The sequence below is a fragment of the Halichoeres trimaculatus genome, unplaced genomic scaffold, assembly GCF_033239565.1.
Source record: "Halichoeres trimaculatus isolate MK-OKI-2021-1 unplaced genomic scaffold, fHalTri1.1 fHalTri1_scaffold_18, whole genome shotgun sequence".
Taxonomy (NCBI): domain Eukaryota; kingdom Metazoa; phylum Chordata; class Actinopteri; order Labriformes; family Labridae; genus Halichoeres; species Halichoeres trimaculatus.
In genome coordinates, this window is record NW_027437196.1 from 5,000,405 (window position 1) to 5,016,335 (window position 15,931).

Consider the following 15,931-nt stretch of genomic DNA (forward strand, 5'->3'; position numbering starts at 1 on the left):
ATCAGCACAAAAAGTCCAGAGAGTGAAAAGGAAGGAGGTGTGGGGGGAGAGTGACTCACCCGATCACCCGGCCGCACCATCGGCTCCTGCTTACTGCCCAGTTTGTGGAGGATGTTGTAGGCAAGCTTGATGCTGCGAGACCACAGCTTCCCTGCAGGGAGATGGACAAGAGAGGAGGAGAGTGTGGATATGAGTGTGTGTGTGTGTGTGTGTTCCTGGACTTCTATTTTAGGTTCACAATCAACAGAAAAAAAAATGTGACATCAAAGACTTTAAGCAGCCGGAAGAGGTACCAGGAGACTCAGTCTGTTGATCTGGATTAGACGTTAAACAGAGGGTTGTCTAATGGACTTCAGGTGGACAGGTGCTTCAGAAATCAAACATTTCTATACAGAAACAAAACGCTGACCGTGTCCAGGAGCTGTGTTTGTCTGGAGATCCTACAAGTAACCATGGCTGCATTGTTTACATGTGAAATCAGCTGTTAGCAGCCTGTAGCATGTCAATGCTAACTGGTGCAAGGCCGGATGTTTTCCCACAAGGTGAGGAGAAGGAGGTGAGGATGACGTGCTGGTTCTCAGGTGAGAGCTAAGAAGTGACGACATCGACCTGTCCTTCCATCCATCACTTTTGGTAACATAAGATCTATCTCCAATAAGATGGACAAGCTAGCCATGCTAACCCAGCAACAGAGAGAATACCAGAAGGCAGAGTAGCATCGTGGGGAATGATGGACACTTTCTTACTGCTGTTTTCTTGATGCTGCTGTGACTCCTCCTGAATTCCGCACAGGGATCAGTAAGGTATTTTCTATTCTATTCTATTCTATTCTATTCTATTCTATTCTATTCTATTCTATTCTATTCTATTCTATTCTATTCTTTTCTATATTTCTTGCTGCTCCAACCACTTTTGCATCAAGAAAAAGCTTTTTTGCAGCAGCTTTGTATTAATAAACAATAAAAAATGGCCAAATTTTGTTTAGCTTAGAGGGTTTTTGGGGATAAAGACTACATTTCCCATGAGCACTATCACCAGCAAAGCCTGCACTTGTAACAGATGCTGATGAATTAATACAGATCTACTTTTAAACCCTACTTTTCTTTGCTCAGTTGTTTTCTATCAGGACGCAGAGTGACGTGTGTTTTTATGACTACACATGTGGCAGTAAGACACACTAATTTCACCACGTGAGAAGAAGCCCCGCCTACATTTTGTTGGTATTTTAACAGAGCAGAAGGTCTACTGTCATTCTTTTTCCTGTAAAAATATTCAGAGTGACTTTTAACAGGATTTCTTTTTGGTTTTACTGCTTTATAACCAATAAAGAAACCGTCTGTTGGACACAGAGGAGAGTCTGGTTACCATATGTGAGGACGTAGAGCGGCTTCCCCGCCGTGTCCAGGCTGGTGAGGCAGGGCGCTTTAGGAGAGATGGTCCCCCAGCGTTGCAGCGCGGCCTCCAGGGATGGGGGCCAGTTGGTGACGACCCCCAGTGCCTCGCCTCGGACCGGCATCATCTCCGCCCCCTCAGGCCGCGGCTGGTTGGGGTCTGGTTGCTGGACTGGAGTTTAGGAGAGAGAAGAGTCGTCAGAGAGGAGAGGAGCTCTCAAAGCTTTTACAGTTCACAGTTTATTGTCTGGTGGTGGAAACACCTCAGAAAGATTTTTTTTCTAATTGAGCGAGCTGTAATCACACCAAGATCCTCTGATAACTCATTAATGCTCCTGTTAGCAACACAGATGGGTTATGGGAAGTGGTTGGAACAGCCTAATAATAGATCCTCATACTCAGTGAGAAGGGAAACCCTGATATCAACAAACAGAGGTTTAATCTTAATGATTATTTTACAGCCTTTAAGGTGTTTTTCTACCAGAGGAAGTTCCCCCAGGAACTACGTGTCTTACCATCTTATAAAGTGTTTTTGTCTTATTTTCAGTAGAAAATGTCTTTTTAGACTCAATATGAGCTTCATGCACCTGGCCAGTCCAGGAAAATGTCTTTTTTTAAGTCATTTAAAGACAAAAATAAGGTCTGAGTTGTTTGTAACAAGTTAAAAAAAATCTGGCAATGGAACAAGAGAAAAGTTACTTGTATTAAGGCATTATTCTAGTTAAGCTTAAATTTTTCTTGGTCCATTGATTCCATGATTTCTTTTAGTTGTTACAAGCAATTCAGACCTAATTTTTGTCTTTAAATAACTCAAACAAGACATTGTTCTGGACTGTTACGTTGAATGTAGCACATATCAAGTATAACAAGACAATTTTATCGTGAAAATAAGACAAAACCCCTTCATAAGATTTTTTTTTTGTGGTTTAGGGTCTAAATTTAGTTCTGGAGGATTAATTTACCCTCAAAAAAACCCTACTTGGGCCAGGATCTGTGGGGGTGGGGCTTGCAAGCTGGGTGTTTCTGATTGGTGGAGCAGCCACAGTGATTTTATTTCCCTTCCATCCCTCTGTCTACAATAAGACCACCCCCAGCAGTGACGGACTTGGTTTAGTACCTCCTAACCAATGGTCTACTTGGATCCTGACAGTGTGAATGTTTCTCTGTCAGCTCCCGGTGTTCCAGTTTGAAGAGTGACCCTGTAAACTAGAGACCTTTGGCTGAACGTGTCAGCTGTTCAAACACAGAAGAAGTCCTCAGGAATTCACCCTAGTTTATTTTAAATATATGTATATATCTGTGATAATCTCCTCTGATTAGCTTTTTCCTGAATGGCCTTTGTTGTCGTCTTACTGCCCTCTATTGGTCTGGTGGTGTGTTGCAGTTCTTTTTTTTTCCCCATATATCACTAACCTGATTTATATCATCTACCTGGGTCGTTAGGCTGCAGTGGAAACATAAACAAACAATGGGCCAAAGAATCCATCCAAAAACATCTTGAGCTAAACCCAAACCTGAAAAAAATGTGCTTTAATCCTGGGCGCTATTTCACAGATTTGTTGTTCCGAACAGTTCCTACTGCTAATCCTGTACATTGTTCAAATGTGAAACCCCTTGAAGGTTTTTCTTTCTTTCTAAAGATTTGTTTTTAAAGCTTTGCATGACTTTATTCTGAGATTAGCTGAGGAAATTGGGAAGAAAGTGAGAGATGATGGGGACAAAGGGCCACAGGTTGGATCTAAAGACTGGCTGTAGATCACCTGATAAGCTAAGCTAAACTAGCACAAAAGTTCTGCTTTTGGCACCTCACATGCTCATGATGTTTTAGTCTCTTGATGAAGTTTGTCATCCATTTAAAGTGTTTCAATTTTTTCCCAATACAAATTTTTAAAATTCAGTTTGGAAGAAAACTGAGGTGAAAAAATACTTTAATGTTACGATGATGAAATAACTGTTAGTTTTACAGTTTGTGTACATGTTAAAGACACAAAGTTTAGGTAATACCAAATACCTTTGAGCATACTGAAGTTCTTGCTGTTAAAAAAAATTAAACAAGATTTTTGCAGCATTTGCAATTCAAAATGTGTTTCAGTAATGAATATATTTCCTTAGACTGGCACTAAAGATGTCTTAAATATCGAAAAACTATGCATATATACTGAAATTTTGAATTGAGTAGTGACATAAGATCCTTATTTCTGCATACACTAGTCTTTGATTTTCTGATTCTGATTTATCTTCATCAAAGCTTAAAGCAGAGGTTTCCAAAGTGGGAGATGTCAGGATTGTAAGATGCCCTCAAAAAACAAATCAATAAAATACGTTAGAGTATTTCATCCATAATTTAAAATAAGACACAAACATTGAGTTAGTTTGAGATAAAGGATCAATTTTCTTCATGGTCTTTGCTTCCATTAGCCCTGGAGTGATAACAACAGATAAAGTATGAATAAAAAATATCATTCAATGAGACAAAACATGCTTTGGACCAGAGACATCCAGGAGATAAATATAGAGAATGAGGCCAGATGGTGAGAGGAAAGCAAACAGCCGACAGACGCGATGATCTGCAGACATCTCTGAGCTCAGGATTCCTCAAAAAAGTATTTTTAAAGAGCTGTGTGAAAAACGTGTGTCCTCAAGGAGCAGGCTGATCATCATCACGTTTAACATTAGGTAGTGTCAGACAGACGTTAAGGTGTGGAAACAATAAGGAATGAGGAGTTTCATGCAGTTCAGAAGCTAAAAAAGACTTTTCACTCAAAGTTTCTGCAGGTAATTTTAGCGCTTTGTCAACATTTGCAGAAACAGCTGAATTAGAGGAGTTCAGATCGTCAGAGTGCAGCAGACGATGAAACCATCATTAATTACATAAACTTCTGAGAGCAGCTCTCCCTCTGCCGCTGCAGTATCTCTGCGACCTTCATTGATGCTGATTCTTTTCTTTATTCAGCTCCCTCCACCTCCCAGCCTCCACCCGCAGGCTCTGACTTCAGTCCCAGGGGAGAAATATCCGCTATCATCACTCCACAATCTTTCTCTGTGCTCAGGCTGGAGCTGCAGGGACAGATGATGCCAAGACAGCACATGTACTGACGCTACAGCACGTTATCAAACTGTTTTTACATGTAAATAAACTCATCACAGGAGCTTTATGTTTTAGCTGATGATTCAGGAAGCTCAGAAATTCAAGATTTGGTTTGTTTGGTAAGTAAAAGGCTAAGCTTTGCTAGGCCCTGTTGGCTATGGCTGCCTTTTGCAGCAGCTCTCTCTTCTTCTCTCTTGTTTTTTTTGCAATTTTTTCATCTCTTTTTCGTAATCTTTGTATTTGGAGTGGATCATTACTTTGTATGGTTCATTTGTTGGTCGTGGAAACTGTTTTTTTTCCTATTTTTTCTCCTGTGTTTGTCTGGAGATCCTACATGTAACCATGGCTGCATTGTTTACATGTAAAATCAGCTGTTAGCAGCCTGTAGCATGTCAATGCTAACTGGTGCTAGGCCTGATGTTTCCCACAAGGTGAGGAGAAGGAGGTGTGGACGACGTGCTGGTTCTCAGGTGTGAGCTGAGAAGTGGCGACATGGACCTGTCCTTCCATCCATCGTTACTGAGAACGTAATATCTATCTCCAATAAGGTGGACAAACTAGCTGTGCTAACCCAGCAACAGAGGGAATACCAGAGGGGAGAGTAGCATCATGCTATTCACAGACATGGCTAACACAGCTAACACCAGACACCAATGCCACATTGGAAGAGCTTCACCTGCTTGATTGCTGCTGTGACTTCAATTTCGTTGTACTCGTTACAAAATAAACTTCTATTCTATTCTATTCTTTGTTTAAATACACTGATGTGCTTCAGGAAGTAGGGGCAGGTTCATATTAGCTTTAGCTTTCTCCTGGCCCTTCTTAAACGTTGTACGTATGTTTACATATTCATGTTTTGATATTGCCACATATTTAACTGAAAACTGCAAATGTTTGAGATAAGTAAACAAATAAAGAAAGAAAGAAGGAAAGAAAGACAAACGTGTATTCTAGTGTAAATTTTAAAGAGAAAACTTGACATTTGAGAAATCAGACAGCACAAAAACTGCAAATTCCAACACACGATTTGCATTTTTTGCTAAATAAATGATGGAACCTGTTAACTTTCTGAATTAAAAAAAAGTGAAGTATCACCCAAATGACGCACTGCAAAATTGGTCGTTACTTAGTAAAATTGATAAGTTTACCCCATGGACATGAAATGTTCCCCTAATTAAAGAATCACTCTAGTACGTCTCCTTTCTTTTTCATGTTACTGGAATGAGGTGAAGTGAAGCTGCAGCCTGACAGAAGGACCATGCAGAGTCCAACACATGGGTTACTGGAGGGACCTTTCAGAGAACCACTCATGACTCCCATGTATGAAGAGATAAACTGGAGGAAAACACAGTGCAACTGAAAAACTCAGACAGACAGGAACACGAGTCATGCAGGATCAAAGACGGTTTCTAACCCTCCAGAAGTTCGTCAAAGTCATCGACAAAGAACTCCCGGAGCGGAGGTCTGCGCGGCTGCTTCAGCGTGTTCACGAGCTGCTGGATTTTAGCGGACACACGACTGCTGACTGGAACACCTGTAAGAACCCCAGACACATACACACGCGGTGAGCAAAAGCTTTTAGTCTGATTCTGCACAGTGGAAAGGAAAAGTGGAGGTCTGGACGGTTTGAAGAGAGTCCTCATTATCTCATCAAAAGCAAACTCTAAGTTTTGTTGGACGACAGTCTCCAAGAGTCTGCTCCAAATATTTGGACAGCTTCAGAAACACTGGGCCTCATGCAGCAGCAGCAGCAGCAGCACTCTCCGAGACTTTGATGGGTTCTTCCTCTGAATTATGTCCACAGCCTCGTCGACCTGCTAACTCTGCACGTTCATCATAAATATGTTGCTTTTTGTTTATTATCAGGCATCAAACTGGTTGATTTTCTGCGTCTACTTGTCTTTAACGGTGAGAGCACGAGGAAAAAGACGGGTCAGGGTGTGTACCGTCATTGACCGCAGGCTGAGAAAGATTTTAAGGTAACTGATTGTATTCCCTTTAATTTATGTTATTCTAATTTCTTGCCATAAAACACAGAGCACATTAAATCATGTGCAGCTGCGTCCGATCTCTTTGAGGTAAAGATTACCAGTTGTGAAAGGTTACAGGACAAAGAGAAGACGTGTTTTGCTCATTCCCAGAGTTTTTCGCTTCAACTTCTGGGTGCAGGTCAAAAGGTTAGAGCTGTTACAGCTGATATGAACGGCAGAGTTTAAGGAGTTGATGATCTTGGGAACAGGAGACTGGACTTTTAAAGAAAACCATCAAAATTTTACATCAACATCGTATCAGGAATTTAACTCTTGGGTGCAGTTTTCATTCACAGACTAAGGGATGTAACTAGATACTCAGCCTGCGATTAGAAAAGAGTTCAAGGTCGCACAAGTTTAGAACAGTTTTTAAAGGGAACGAAAAACAGGGAGTTTGGCTCATAAAAAATAATATTTCTGATGCTTTTATTTCATCTTTTCTTCACTTTATTACTTGTAACGACAACCTACACGCTTTACTATGAAAGGGCAGATAAGATCATAAAGTTTTAGGTGTAAACAAAGCCACTACTTGCGACATGTATAAAAGGAGTATAGCGAGAGGAATTGTCCGTTAATGTACCAACAAAAAAGGAACTCGTTTGAAAAAAAAGAAAACACTAAAACGGTCGGCAAATGTTCTTTGGCAAGCAGCCCAGGTATTGTTTATGTGTGACAAACACCAGCAGTGAATCCTCAGCTCGAGAATCATCCCCTGCTGCTGTTAAGTCAGCATGCCTCTTTTCTGCCATAGATGTAAGAGACTCAACTACGGAACCCCAAAAGGTTCATAATTAAGTAAAAAAAAACAACATTTTGAAATAAATACCTTTCAATAAATAGCAGAAAATAGATAAATTGGCCATACTTTCATACTTTTTAAAATCTATATTTTATGAAATAAAGTAACGTTTTTTACAAAGTTTTTTTTTTTAATGGTTTAATAGGGGTCTAGCTGCAGACCTCCACTCCCAGCAGCTAAAAGAGAAACTTTGAAACCAACTTCTCTCCTGCAGCCATTGTGTCTCTAACGTGTCATACACTCCTGTTTTTAGCTTTTCAGTCTTCTCGGTATCAGTGATAGGTCTCCATTTTTTTATCAATACTGCAAGTGCTGCTGCAATTTCTGTGTGAAGGATCAGCCAATCACTTAACTGGCTCTGCCCTATGTGCTTTGATTGAAAGACCAAGTCATTAGGCTGGAAAACGACTATGGATGGGTACCAAATTAGGTACTTTAATAGGTACCGACCAAATTCTGTCAAAAGTACCGGGTACCAATTCACGTAAAATCAAAAGGTACCATGTTTAGATGCATCCTTGTGACTGTGAGGAGTGGAAGAGTAGGGGATTTTCCATGCTGAACATCAACACAGCATTGCAAGTTTGTGTATTGAAGAATAAATATGTAAAATTGAAAAAATATATATATTTTATCATTAAAGAAATTTATATTTTAGTACCACAGAAACACAAAAAAATACCAAAAATTGGTACCGTTGAGTACCGATTGCCAGGAACCAGGCATCAGTACCATATTGTTTCAAATGTGAAAGGTACCCATCCCTAAAAACGACATTATGAAATAAAAATTAACTTTGTAAAAAACGTTTTTTTTATTTTATTAAAGCTTGAAAAATAAATACAAATTCAATATTTAAAAAAAAATGGAATTGTTAAAATAATCATTATGAAATATTAAATAATTATACTTTGATATTAAAGAAAAATAAAACATATTTCACAATTTAATTGCCTAATTACATATTTTCCTGCTATTTATAAAAAACTTTTTTTTTTCAAATTGTTGTTTTTATTCATTTATTTATTTAATTATGAATCTTTTGGGGTTCAGTACTCAGCGGCATCAGATGCAGATTTCAACCTTTGCAGTTTTAAAGGTCTCGTGTTTTCAAACTGTGTCACAAGATATCGCTGCATCCGGATATAACTTTAGATTTCTGTTTTAACATGTTCTAAAGGAAGTTTTACGCATTACTAAATAAGTTTAGGGCTGTTATGAAATTTAAACTTGTTACAGAGGCGGGGCAGCTCTTTTGATGACAGCCCAGGCGAAGCTGAATCAGACCAGGCCTCATCAGTTGGTTCCAAGAGGTTAAAACACGTCTGTTCTCCTCAGATCTTTAACATAAACTAAGGAGTGTTTTAGGTAAAGCAAAGTCTTATCCACGTTTTTATTTATTGTGTTTTTATTGAACTGGACGAACAATCTTTAGACCGTGAAAACAAGATAAGTGCTGCCAGTTTTATCCCCGAGCACACGGGAAATCAATGGCTCTCATTAAAACAGGAAGGAGTCGTGGGGGACAAACAGAAATAGAGGAGAGGAGAGGAGATGTGTTGGTGTCTCACTTTCTGCATGAGGCCCATGTGTTTCTTAAGCAGCTCATTCAATTCTCAGCTTGAATGGACCACAGACTGTGGCTGTTGTGATCAGCTCTCACTCTTTTGGCTGTGATTGCGTGATTGTGAAGCATGCTGAAAAAGAACAGAGATGCTCACTCAGATTTCCTTAAAAAAACAAAGAGTAAAAAAAGAAAAGACCAATCTGTTCATCCAGGGGAGTGACATGAACAGACTCGCTGTAATTGGCCCGTTCTCTGAGGCGATGGTCCAATTTGAGCTCACCTCCTGATTAAGGAGTTTCTATTTCTGTCCGACTGTCTTCTACGTCTTTCTCCAGACGCTCCGGTTGGGAGCAGAGAGGAGTTCAGCAGCAGGGAGGAGGTTGACTCTTACCATCACCCGTCTCCATGCGCTCCGCGTTGCCGTACTTCTGAGTGTTCCTGGCGATGGTTCCCATGTTGGACATGTGGTGACGCTCGGTGTGGGAGTGAGACGAGTCCGACGAGTAGCCCGTCACATCCGGGGGGGCCGAGTGGTTCTCTGCAGGCAGATGGAGGGGGACAGAGGGGGGGATGTAAACAGACAAACAGCCAGTGGTGACTCATTGTTCGGATCTATCACCGCGCTGTTTGTTGAGTGCTTTGTTTTGTTGCCATAACGGGCGATTAAACACGCCGTGATGATCGTTTTGTTGCTTTTTAATTTAGGTCACATTCCTGGCACACACAGGAGAGAATGAGGTCTGGCATCATGGGACATTTTCAACACAATACCTGCTTCAAAACAACCCTCTCTTTGTCCGCTCGCTTTTACGAAACAAAGTGTTGAGACTCAAAAACTCAAGTATCTGTTAAATGTCAAACCAGAGAGAAAACTACAAACTAAATCGAACTCTTTGGTTGGTTTGTCTGGTCTGTGTTTTGGACGTACCGTCTGACTCCAGCGGTGGCGGCCACAGCATGTCGGATCCAAACTCACAGGATCGTCTCAGAGATCCTCCGTTCTCCGCCACGCTCAGGGCGCCCTTCCTCTTCAGAGACAGGTGGCCGATACCTGCGTGCACACGAAGAGTACAAGTCTGTCTTTTTAAGGATACTGCTGAAAAATTGTACAGAATTAAACTTTTTTGAAAAAGGGCAGAGTCTGCATTAAAAAACTGCAAATTCATCTTTGATTTGAGAGATCCTCATCTAAATCAGTGTATCTCAGCTGGTGGGTCACAACCAAAAGTTGGTCAAGTAGACGTTTTCATGGACTCAAACTTTTGCCTTAGCAAAAAAATTAAGAAAAGAACCCTGTGCTTTTATTTTGAAGGGTTTTTATAGAGTGAAGTGCTGTGTAAGGAACAAGGAGGATCAAAATCTTGATGTTTCGTGCAGCGAGGTGTTGGCACATGATGGCAAACTGAGATACTTTCTACTAGCTCAGGTTCAAACTCCACCACATTTTCATTAAATGAATTTGAGAGTTTGAAGATGTTCCCACTTTTGGGTCATGGTTCGTCATTGTGGGGTGATGGTGAGCAGGGGTGCCACTCGGGATTTTGGGCCCCATGAAAAAAAATACTTCTTGGGCTACTAGGCAAGCCAAAAATTTTATGCTGTTAAAATAAAACTGTGCATTTTAATGATATTTTGTTTTTTGGTAGGGGAAGCACTGAACACTCTGAAAACAACAGAATGTAGATTAATTTATTTCCTGAAAGACTGATCCTCCACAAAAAAATATGTCAAGGGACATCTCTTATTCCTGAACATATAATTCTCTCAAATTAAATCACCTGAAAAATACTTAACTGGAATATAAAATAACCTCTTCCATTAAAATAAAATACTCACTTTAAAGTTTAACACTTGTGTTAGAGGCTACTTCATACAGAAGAGTGAAGTTTGAATGCTTTCTCTGATTTAGTTATTTGTAATTTTCCATTTTTAAAGTGTAACATGGCCCTCCTGTTTTGTTTTTTGGGGGGGGTTTGTGATATCTCTTGTTCTATCTAACTGTTGTGTAATTTAATATGGGCGTATATGTCTATGCATGTGTATGTATGTATGTGTATGTGCATATATGTATAAATGTATGTGTATGTGGATATATGTGTGAAAATATATACCTTTTATATATAATATAAAAAATTAATAAAGATATTTGAAAAAAAAGGGGGGGGCGTTGAGAAATGTTTCCAAAACAAATAAACATAACGTGACTAGTATGTTGTAATTATTTATATATATATATTTATAACAAACTTCCATAGTGTCATCCTATTTTTGTCAGCATTATATTTTATTAGGGGCCTTTCTGGGCCTCTGTTAATGATGGGCCCCTAGAATCTCCCCCTTTTTGGCGCCCATAATGGTGGATCCTAAGACCCACTGAGAACCACTGATGTTAATCACAATTTTTCAGTGTGAAGAAAAAGTGAAGTGAAGAAAAAAAAGAGAAAAAAAACACAAAGGAAAAAAGGAAGAAAACAAGAAGAAAAAGGAAAAAACAGATAAAAAGGAAAAAAGGGAAAGAAAAATAAATAAATAAATAAATGAATAAAAATAGATAAATAAATAATAATAATTTTTCAGTGTGATATCAAATACCTGTGATGCTTTTCTGTTCATCTACTGGTCCTTAACAACATTTAACAGTGTAGCTCCTTGCTGAGAAAAACACACTGATATCTCCCAATGAAGTCAAATAAACATAGCTATGATTTTTTTACTTATTTTGTAATAATTCCTGGAAGAAGTCAGTGTTAAGTTTAAAATGATTTCTATTGAGTCAATCGAGTAAATTAATTTGATGATTTTAATGTTAAAATTCTCGTTTGACTCTTCTTAAGTGTGTTTATTTGTCATTTCTGTCAATCCTTCCCTACAGATAACGGATTATTTGGGTTGTGGACTTAACAAAACATTTGACAAGTTCATTTTGAGCTTTAGGAAACATTTTCTGAGACTTAACTTAATGAGGATTAATAGGCTAATGAGTTTTACCAACAGTTATATTTCTCATTACTTGCAGTCTCACAATCTTGATGTAGAGTCTTGATATCAGCAAACTTTTCTGAAGTTACATTTCTGGGTATTTTTGTGTCTTTATTCAGGGAGAATGGGACAGAGGACGGAGCAGGAAACAGGAAGAAGGAGCAGAATGACATGGACCAGGGCCTCTGTGCACGAGGCTTAAGACTAAAACACGAGGACAAACCTGCACCCTGAGAGCTAATTTTAAAAAATTTAAATATAAAAACTTCACTTCAATTCAGTTTGAACAAATTTCACAGCCTGTTTCATGTCTCCAGACTCCTCCTCTCTGCCGTCTTACCGTGGTGTGACTGGGACAGGTGGCTCTGCTGGTGGTGCGACTGGCCCAGGTGTGTGTGCGCCAGGTGCGAGTGCGCAAGGTGCGAGATGTGTGCGTGGGCCAGCGAGTCGGCCAGGCGCCCCGCGTTGCCGCTGCCTCCGCTCTGCGTGGACGAGGACGAGGAGGAGGTGGAACCCAGGTGGGCGGGGCCTAACTGGGAAGGGCGGCTCATCCAGTGCTCCATGCCTGACATGTCGTCGCCCGGCCCCGCCTCCTCCTCTGAGCCCGACGAGGAGTCTGAGCACAGGGGGGACAGGCCTAGTGAGAGTCAGTGTCAGACATTATTGGTCAACAGGAAACAGTCACACAACATGAACACAACATGAGACATCAGGTGGTGTGAAGCATCGTCTCTAAACCAGCACATCATGATATAAACATCAAAGCTTCATGAGCGGCAGACTGCAGAGATTTAAGCTGGCAGAGCCAAAATGTCAATAATTAGTCAGCTGATGGAGAAAAACAACAAGAAGCAATTAAGTTTGAGCTGGCTTCAGGCTGAGTGTTTGAAGTGAACAGCAGAGTTTAATTCTTCAAACAAGAGGTAATCATCTTAGCAGACACAGGATCTGAACTTAAAGTTTCATTAAGAGGCAGAATCACTCGATTTTCCCTCCAGATTCCTCTAAAGCGGTTTGTGTCCTGTGTTAAAGCGTCTGATTCAGGTTCCTGTGACGCGCTGCGGAGGCTTCGGCTTCGATTTGAAAAGGTTAAAAAGGAAATGGCTGGTGAATAAAGTTATTACATTCCTTCATTAAAATTCAATCAGAACCAATTTTGTGTTTTCAGCTCTGATTATGTTCAATCTAATGAGCTCATATTTGAGGTAAAGGTCAGCGTCTCTGTTTCACCTCGCTGCGGCTGCGGAGGGAAACGTCTCAAAGAATCGTTTGGAAATAATCCGTTTTTCTCCGTTTTCCACAGAAGCTGAGTGTCTGCGGTTTGTTTTCGCTGTAAATCTGTCAGTAGGGCTCAGGCCTCAGGAAAAGTGTGCGTTTGCAGTTTCTCGGTGAAGTGAGTGTGTTTCTGTGTCAGCCACGCAGCATTACAATCTAATCCTGTCTGGGCACAGGGCAGCCTCTCCAGGGGCAAATTTTAGGCTTAGTGCAACCCAGTTCATGCAGATAACCAAAGTGTGTGAGTGTGTGTGTGTGAGGGGACTGCCTCTTCCAGGGTTCAGGATTTCTTTAAACTGCTGAGTTGAGTGAAAGTCAAGTCACCTCGTCCTTGAAACATGCACACCATGAAGAGTAATATCCTTTACGTAACAGAATCTGCTGCTGCTTTTCAATCTGAATCCAGTTCTGACATTTTTGTGGGTTTTAATGACTAACAAGAGCAGAAAGGTTTTGGAATTCGTCTTAGTACATTTTTTAGCCAAGCTGCGAGACAGCTGCAGCAAAATCTTTCAGGAGAAGTGGACAAATCCAGAAATACCGTAATACTTATAATATAGTCTGCACAAGTTCTTTGAATAGTTTGTCGAAGTGTCAAACTAATTCAAAACACACTGAAAGAGCCGTGTAGTGTCTCTGCTTTCCAACTTAGACTTTCAATGCGATGATTCCTGCAATGTGATGTTTCCCTGCAGCTGTGTAGCTCTCTCCAGCACCATCTTTCTTCACAAAGTGGAGCTTTCAGTCTGCACACTATGGGCCTCATTTATCAATCTTGCGTGGAAATTGGCGCAGATTTAGGTGTAAAAATGGGCTTATGGCATCATTCACGTGTGATTTATGAAACATGAGTACTGGGGCCAATCACGGCGTACGCCTGATCAGCTGTTGATAAATGTGGCGGCTGAAAACAATCGTAATTTACATAACGTGCCCCTAAATATTCAAGGTTCACTTGGCCAAACCCATGGAATTTACGACATGCAGGGACGCACTACCATGCTGGTAATCGACAGCGCCATAGCAACAGAGGTAGGGAGAAACGGCGCTGTGTTGTTTGGCAGCCGAAAAAGTGGCGTTTGAGTAAGTCAGAAGAAACTTGTCTGCAAAGAAATCACTGCAGTGATGCATGTGACAAACTAAAATACAGCAGAGTTTTGAATATTTAATTTTCATATCCTTGGTTTATACCTTGATTAATTAATCCGTGATGTCTGACTGTTAGAAGCCACAATATTATTAAATGTTTCCGTTCAGGTCCAGAAATATGGAAAGTTGTCTTTTAAAGATGTGTTTGAGCTCTGAAAGAAGCTGCAGATTCCAGCCTGAACCTGTCACAGACTGAGGAGGGAGTGGAGCCAAAGTGTGTCGATCGTGCGCAATTACGCACATGTAGACCGGAGTTTTATGATTATTCGTACCATGAGACGAGCATATTGTTTGCGATCTCATGTAAATGAACATGTTTTGTTATGAAATCGTCACTGTTTCACACACAGTTCATGTTTATATGATCATTTTATGAGGTGTGAAATAATAATCTTCAAAGTAAATCCTGTAATCAAACAGCTTCCTTAAAAAAATCCTGCTGAAAGTTTGATCCAGCGTCTTCTGAATGTTCTCTGCAGAGACTTTATCATGGACATGGGAGTGTGTTCAAAACTGATAAAAGCAGATCTACTTTTATCTTTAAGTAAACCAATAAAGAAAACACTTTTTTTTTTATGGGGAGAAATCAGCTGACAGCTCGCGCTGCTCTTTCATAGTGAAGTATTTCATAGATTGGTGGAAGAACAGTGAAATGTTAGAAACATTCTTGGTGTCATATCTAATTCAAGGATCTAAATATTAATCTAAGAACATCAGTGTTTCTGTCTGACAATGTTTGTGCCCATATGATCTAATAATTCTCCTCCACAGACGGATTTCCCTCGCTGCACCATGCTGCCCACTGACATGAAACTTGCGGACACAAACTGAGACCTGGCGTGAGACAAAAATGATGTCTGGATTGCTTGTAACCAATAAAAAAATCTGCCAATGGAAGAAGAAAAATTTTATAGAAAATTTGCTTAACTAGAATAATGTTAAAACTAATGATTTTTATCTTGTTCCACTGGCAGATTTTTTTTTACTCATTACGAGCAACTCAGACATCAATTTTGACTTTAAATAACTTGTAAAAAGACTTTTTTTTTTTGACTACTCAGGTTAATGTGGCTCATATTAACTCTAAAGAGACATTTTCTACTGAAAATAAGACTAAAACACTTTTTAAGATTCTAGTTTTTGCAGTGTAGTTAGACTTTCCCCGCAGGGATTATTTTGCACTCTTATGAAGCAATAAACTGGTGCCAGTCCAAAGCTTTAACTCTAAAACCCTCAAACAGAGCTCAGGTTTAGAAACACAGGTGGAGGGGTGTACGTGCATGTGTTTGGTGTGTGTCTCGTCACCTGGAGGCGTGTAAGCATCCATGGAGGTCTGCACCACCAGCGAACGTCTCTTTGAAGGCATCGGCACCGCCACCTTCCTCTCCACATGTCGAGCCAACACGGCCTGCACGGCCTCGGTGTGGACGTCTGAGAGGGAGAGGAACAGATTTATTCCCACTGAAGAACAGACGACTCACTGCTTCAGTGACAGAGTGGGTTTCAGAGCTTTGAATCCACAGATGTTATCTGCAGTATCTGCATATTCTCTATGATGGCATGAATCCTAATCCAGAGAGTTTCTCAAACATACACAACATGAGTCCAGGAAACACTCCTTTGGTGCTTTTTCACTTTCACTGCATCTGC

At 40.3% G+C, this 15,931-nt stretch overlaps 1 protein-coding gene across 5 annotated transcripts in view; it reads right to left on the reverse strand.

The window, feature by feature from the left end:
* Nucleotides 1-15,931, reverse strand: part of LOC141807243 (disco-interacting protein 2 homolog C-like) — an 87,415-nt gene that overhangs the window by 44,654 nt on the left and 26,830 nt on the right. For 2 of the 5 annotated variants that reach the window (XM_074693095.1, XM_074693093.1), the window contains 7 exons: nucleotides 15,587-15,712; nucleotides 12,198-12,494; nucleotides 9,807-9,929; nucleotides 9,270-9,416; nucleotides 5,894-6,013; nucleotides 1,366-1,563; nucleotides 60-151 (listed from right to left, as the gene is read on the reverse strand). In XM_074693095.1, coding sequence (XP_074549196.1) covers nucleotides 60-151; nucleotides 1,366-1,563; nucleotides 5,894-6,013; nucleotides 9,270-9,416; nucleotides 9,807-9,929; nucleotides 12,198-12,494; nucleotides 15,587-15,712 — 1,103 coding nt within the window. The remainder of the gene's footprint in view (nucleotides 1-59; nucleotides 152-1,365; nucleotides 1,564-5,893; nucleotides 6,014-9,269; nucleotides 9,417-9,806; nucleotides 9,930-12,197; nucleotides 12,495-15,586; nucleotides 15,713-15,931) is intronic. The other 3 variants (XM_074693096.1, XM_074693094.1, XM_074693097.1) reach the window with 3 other exon arrangements.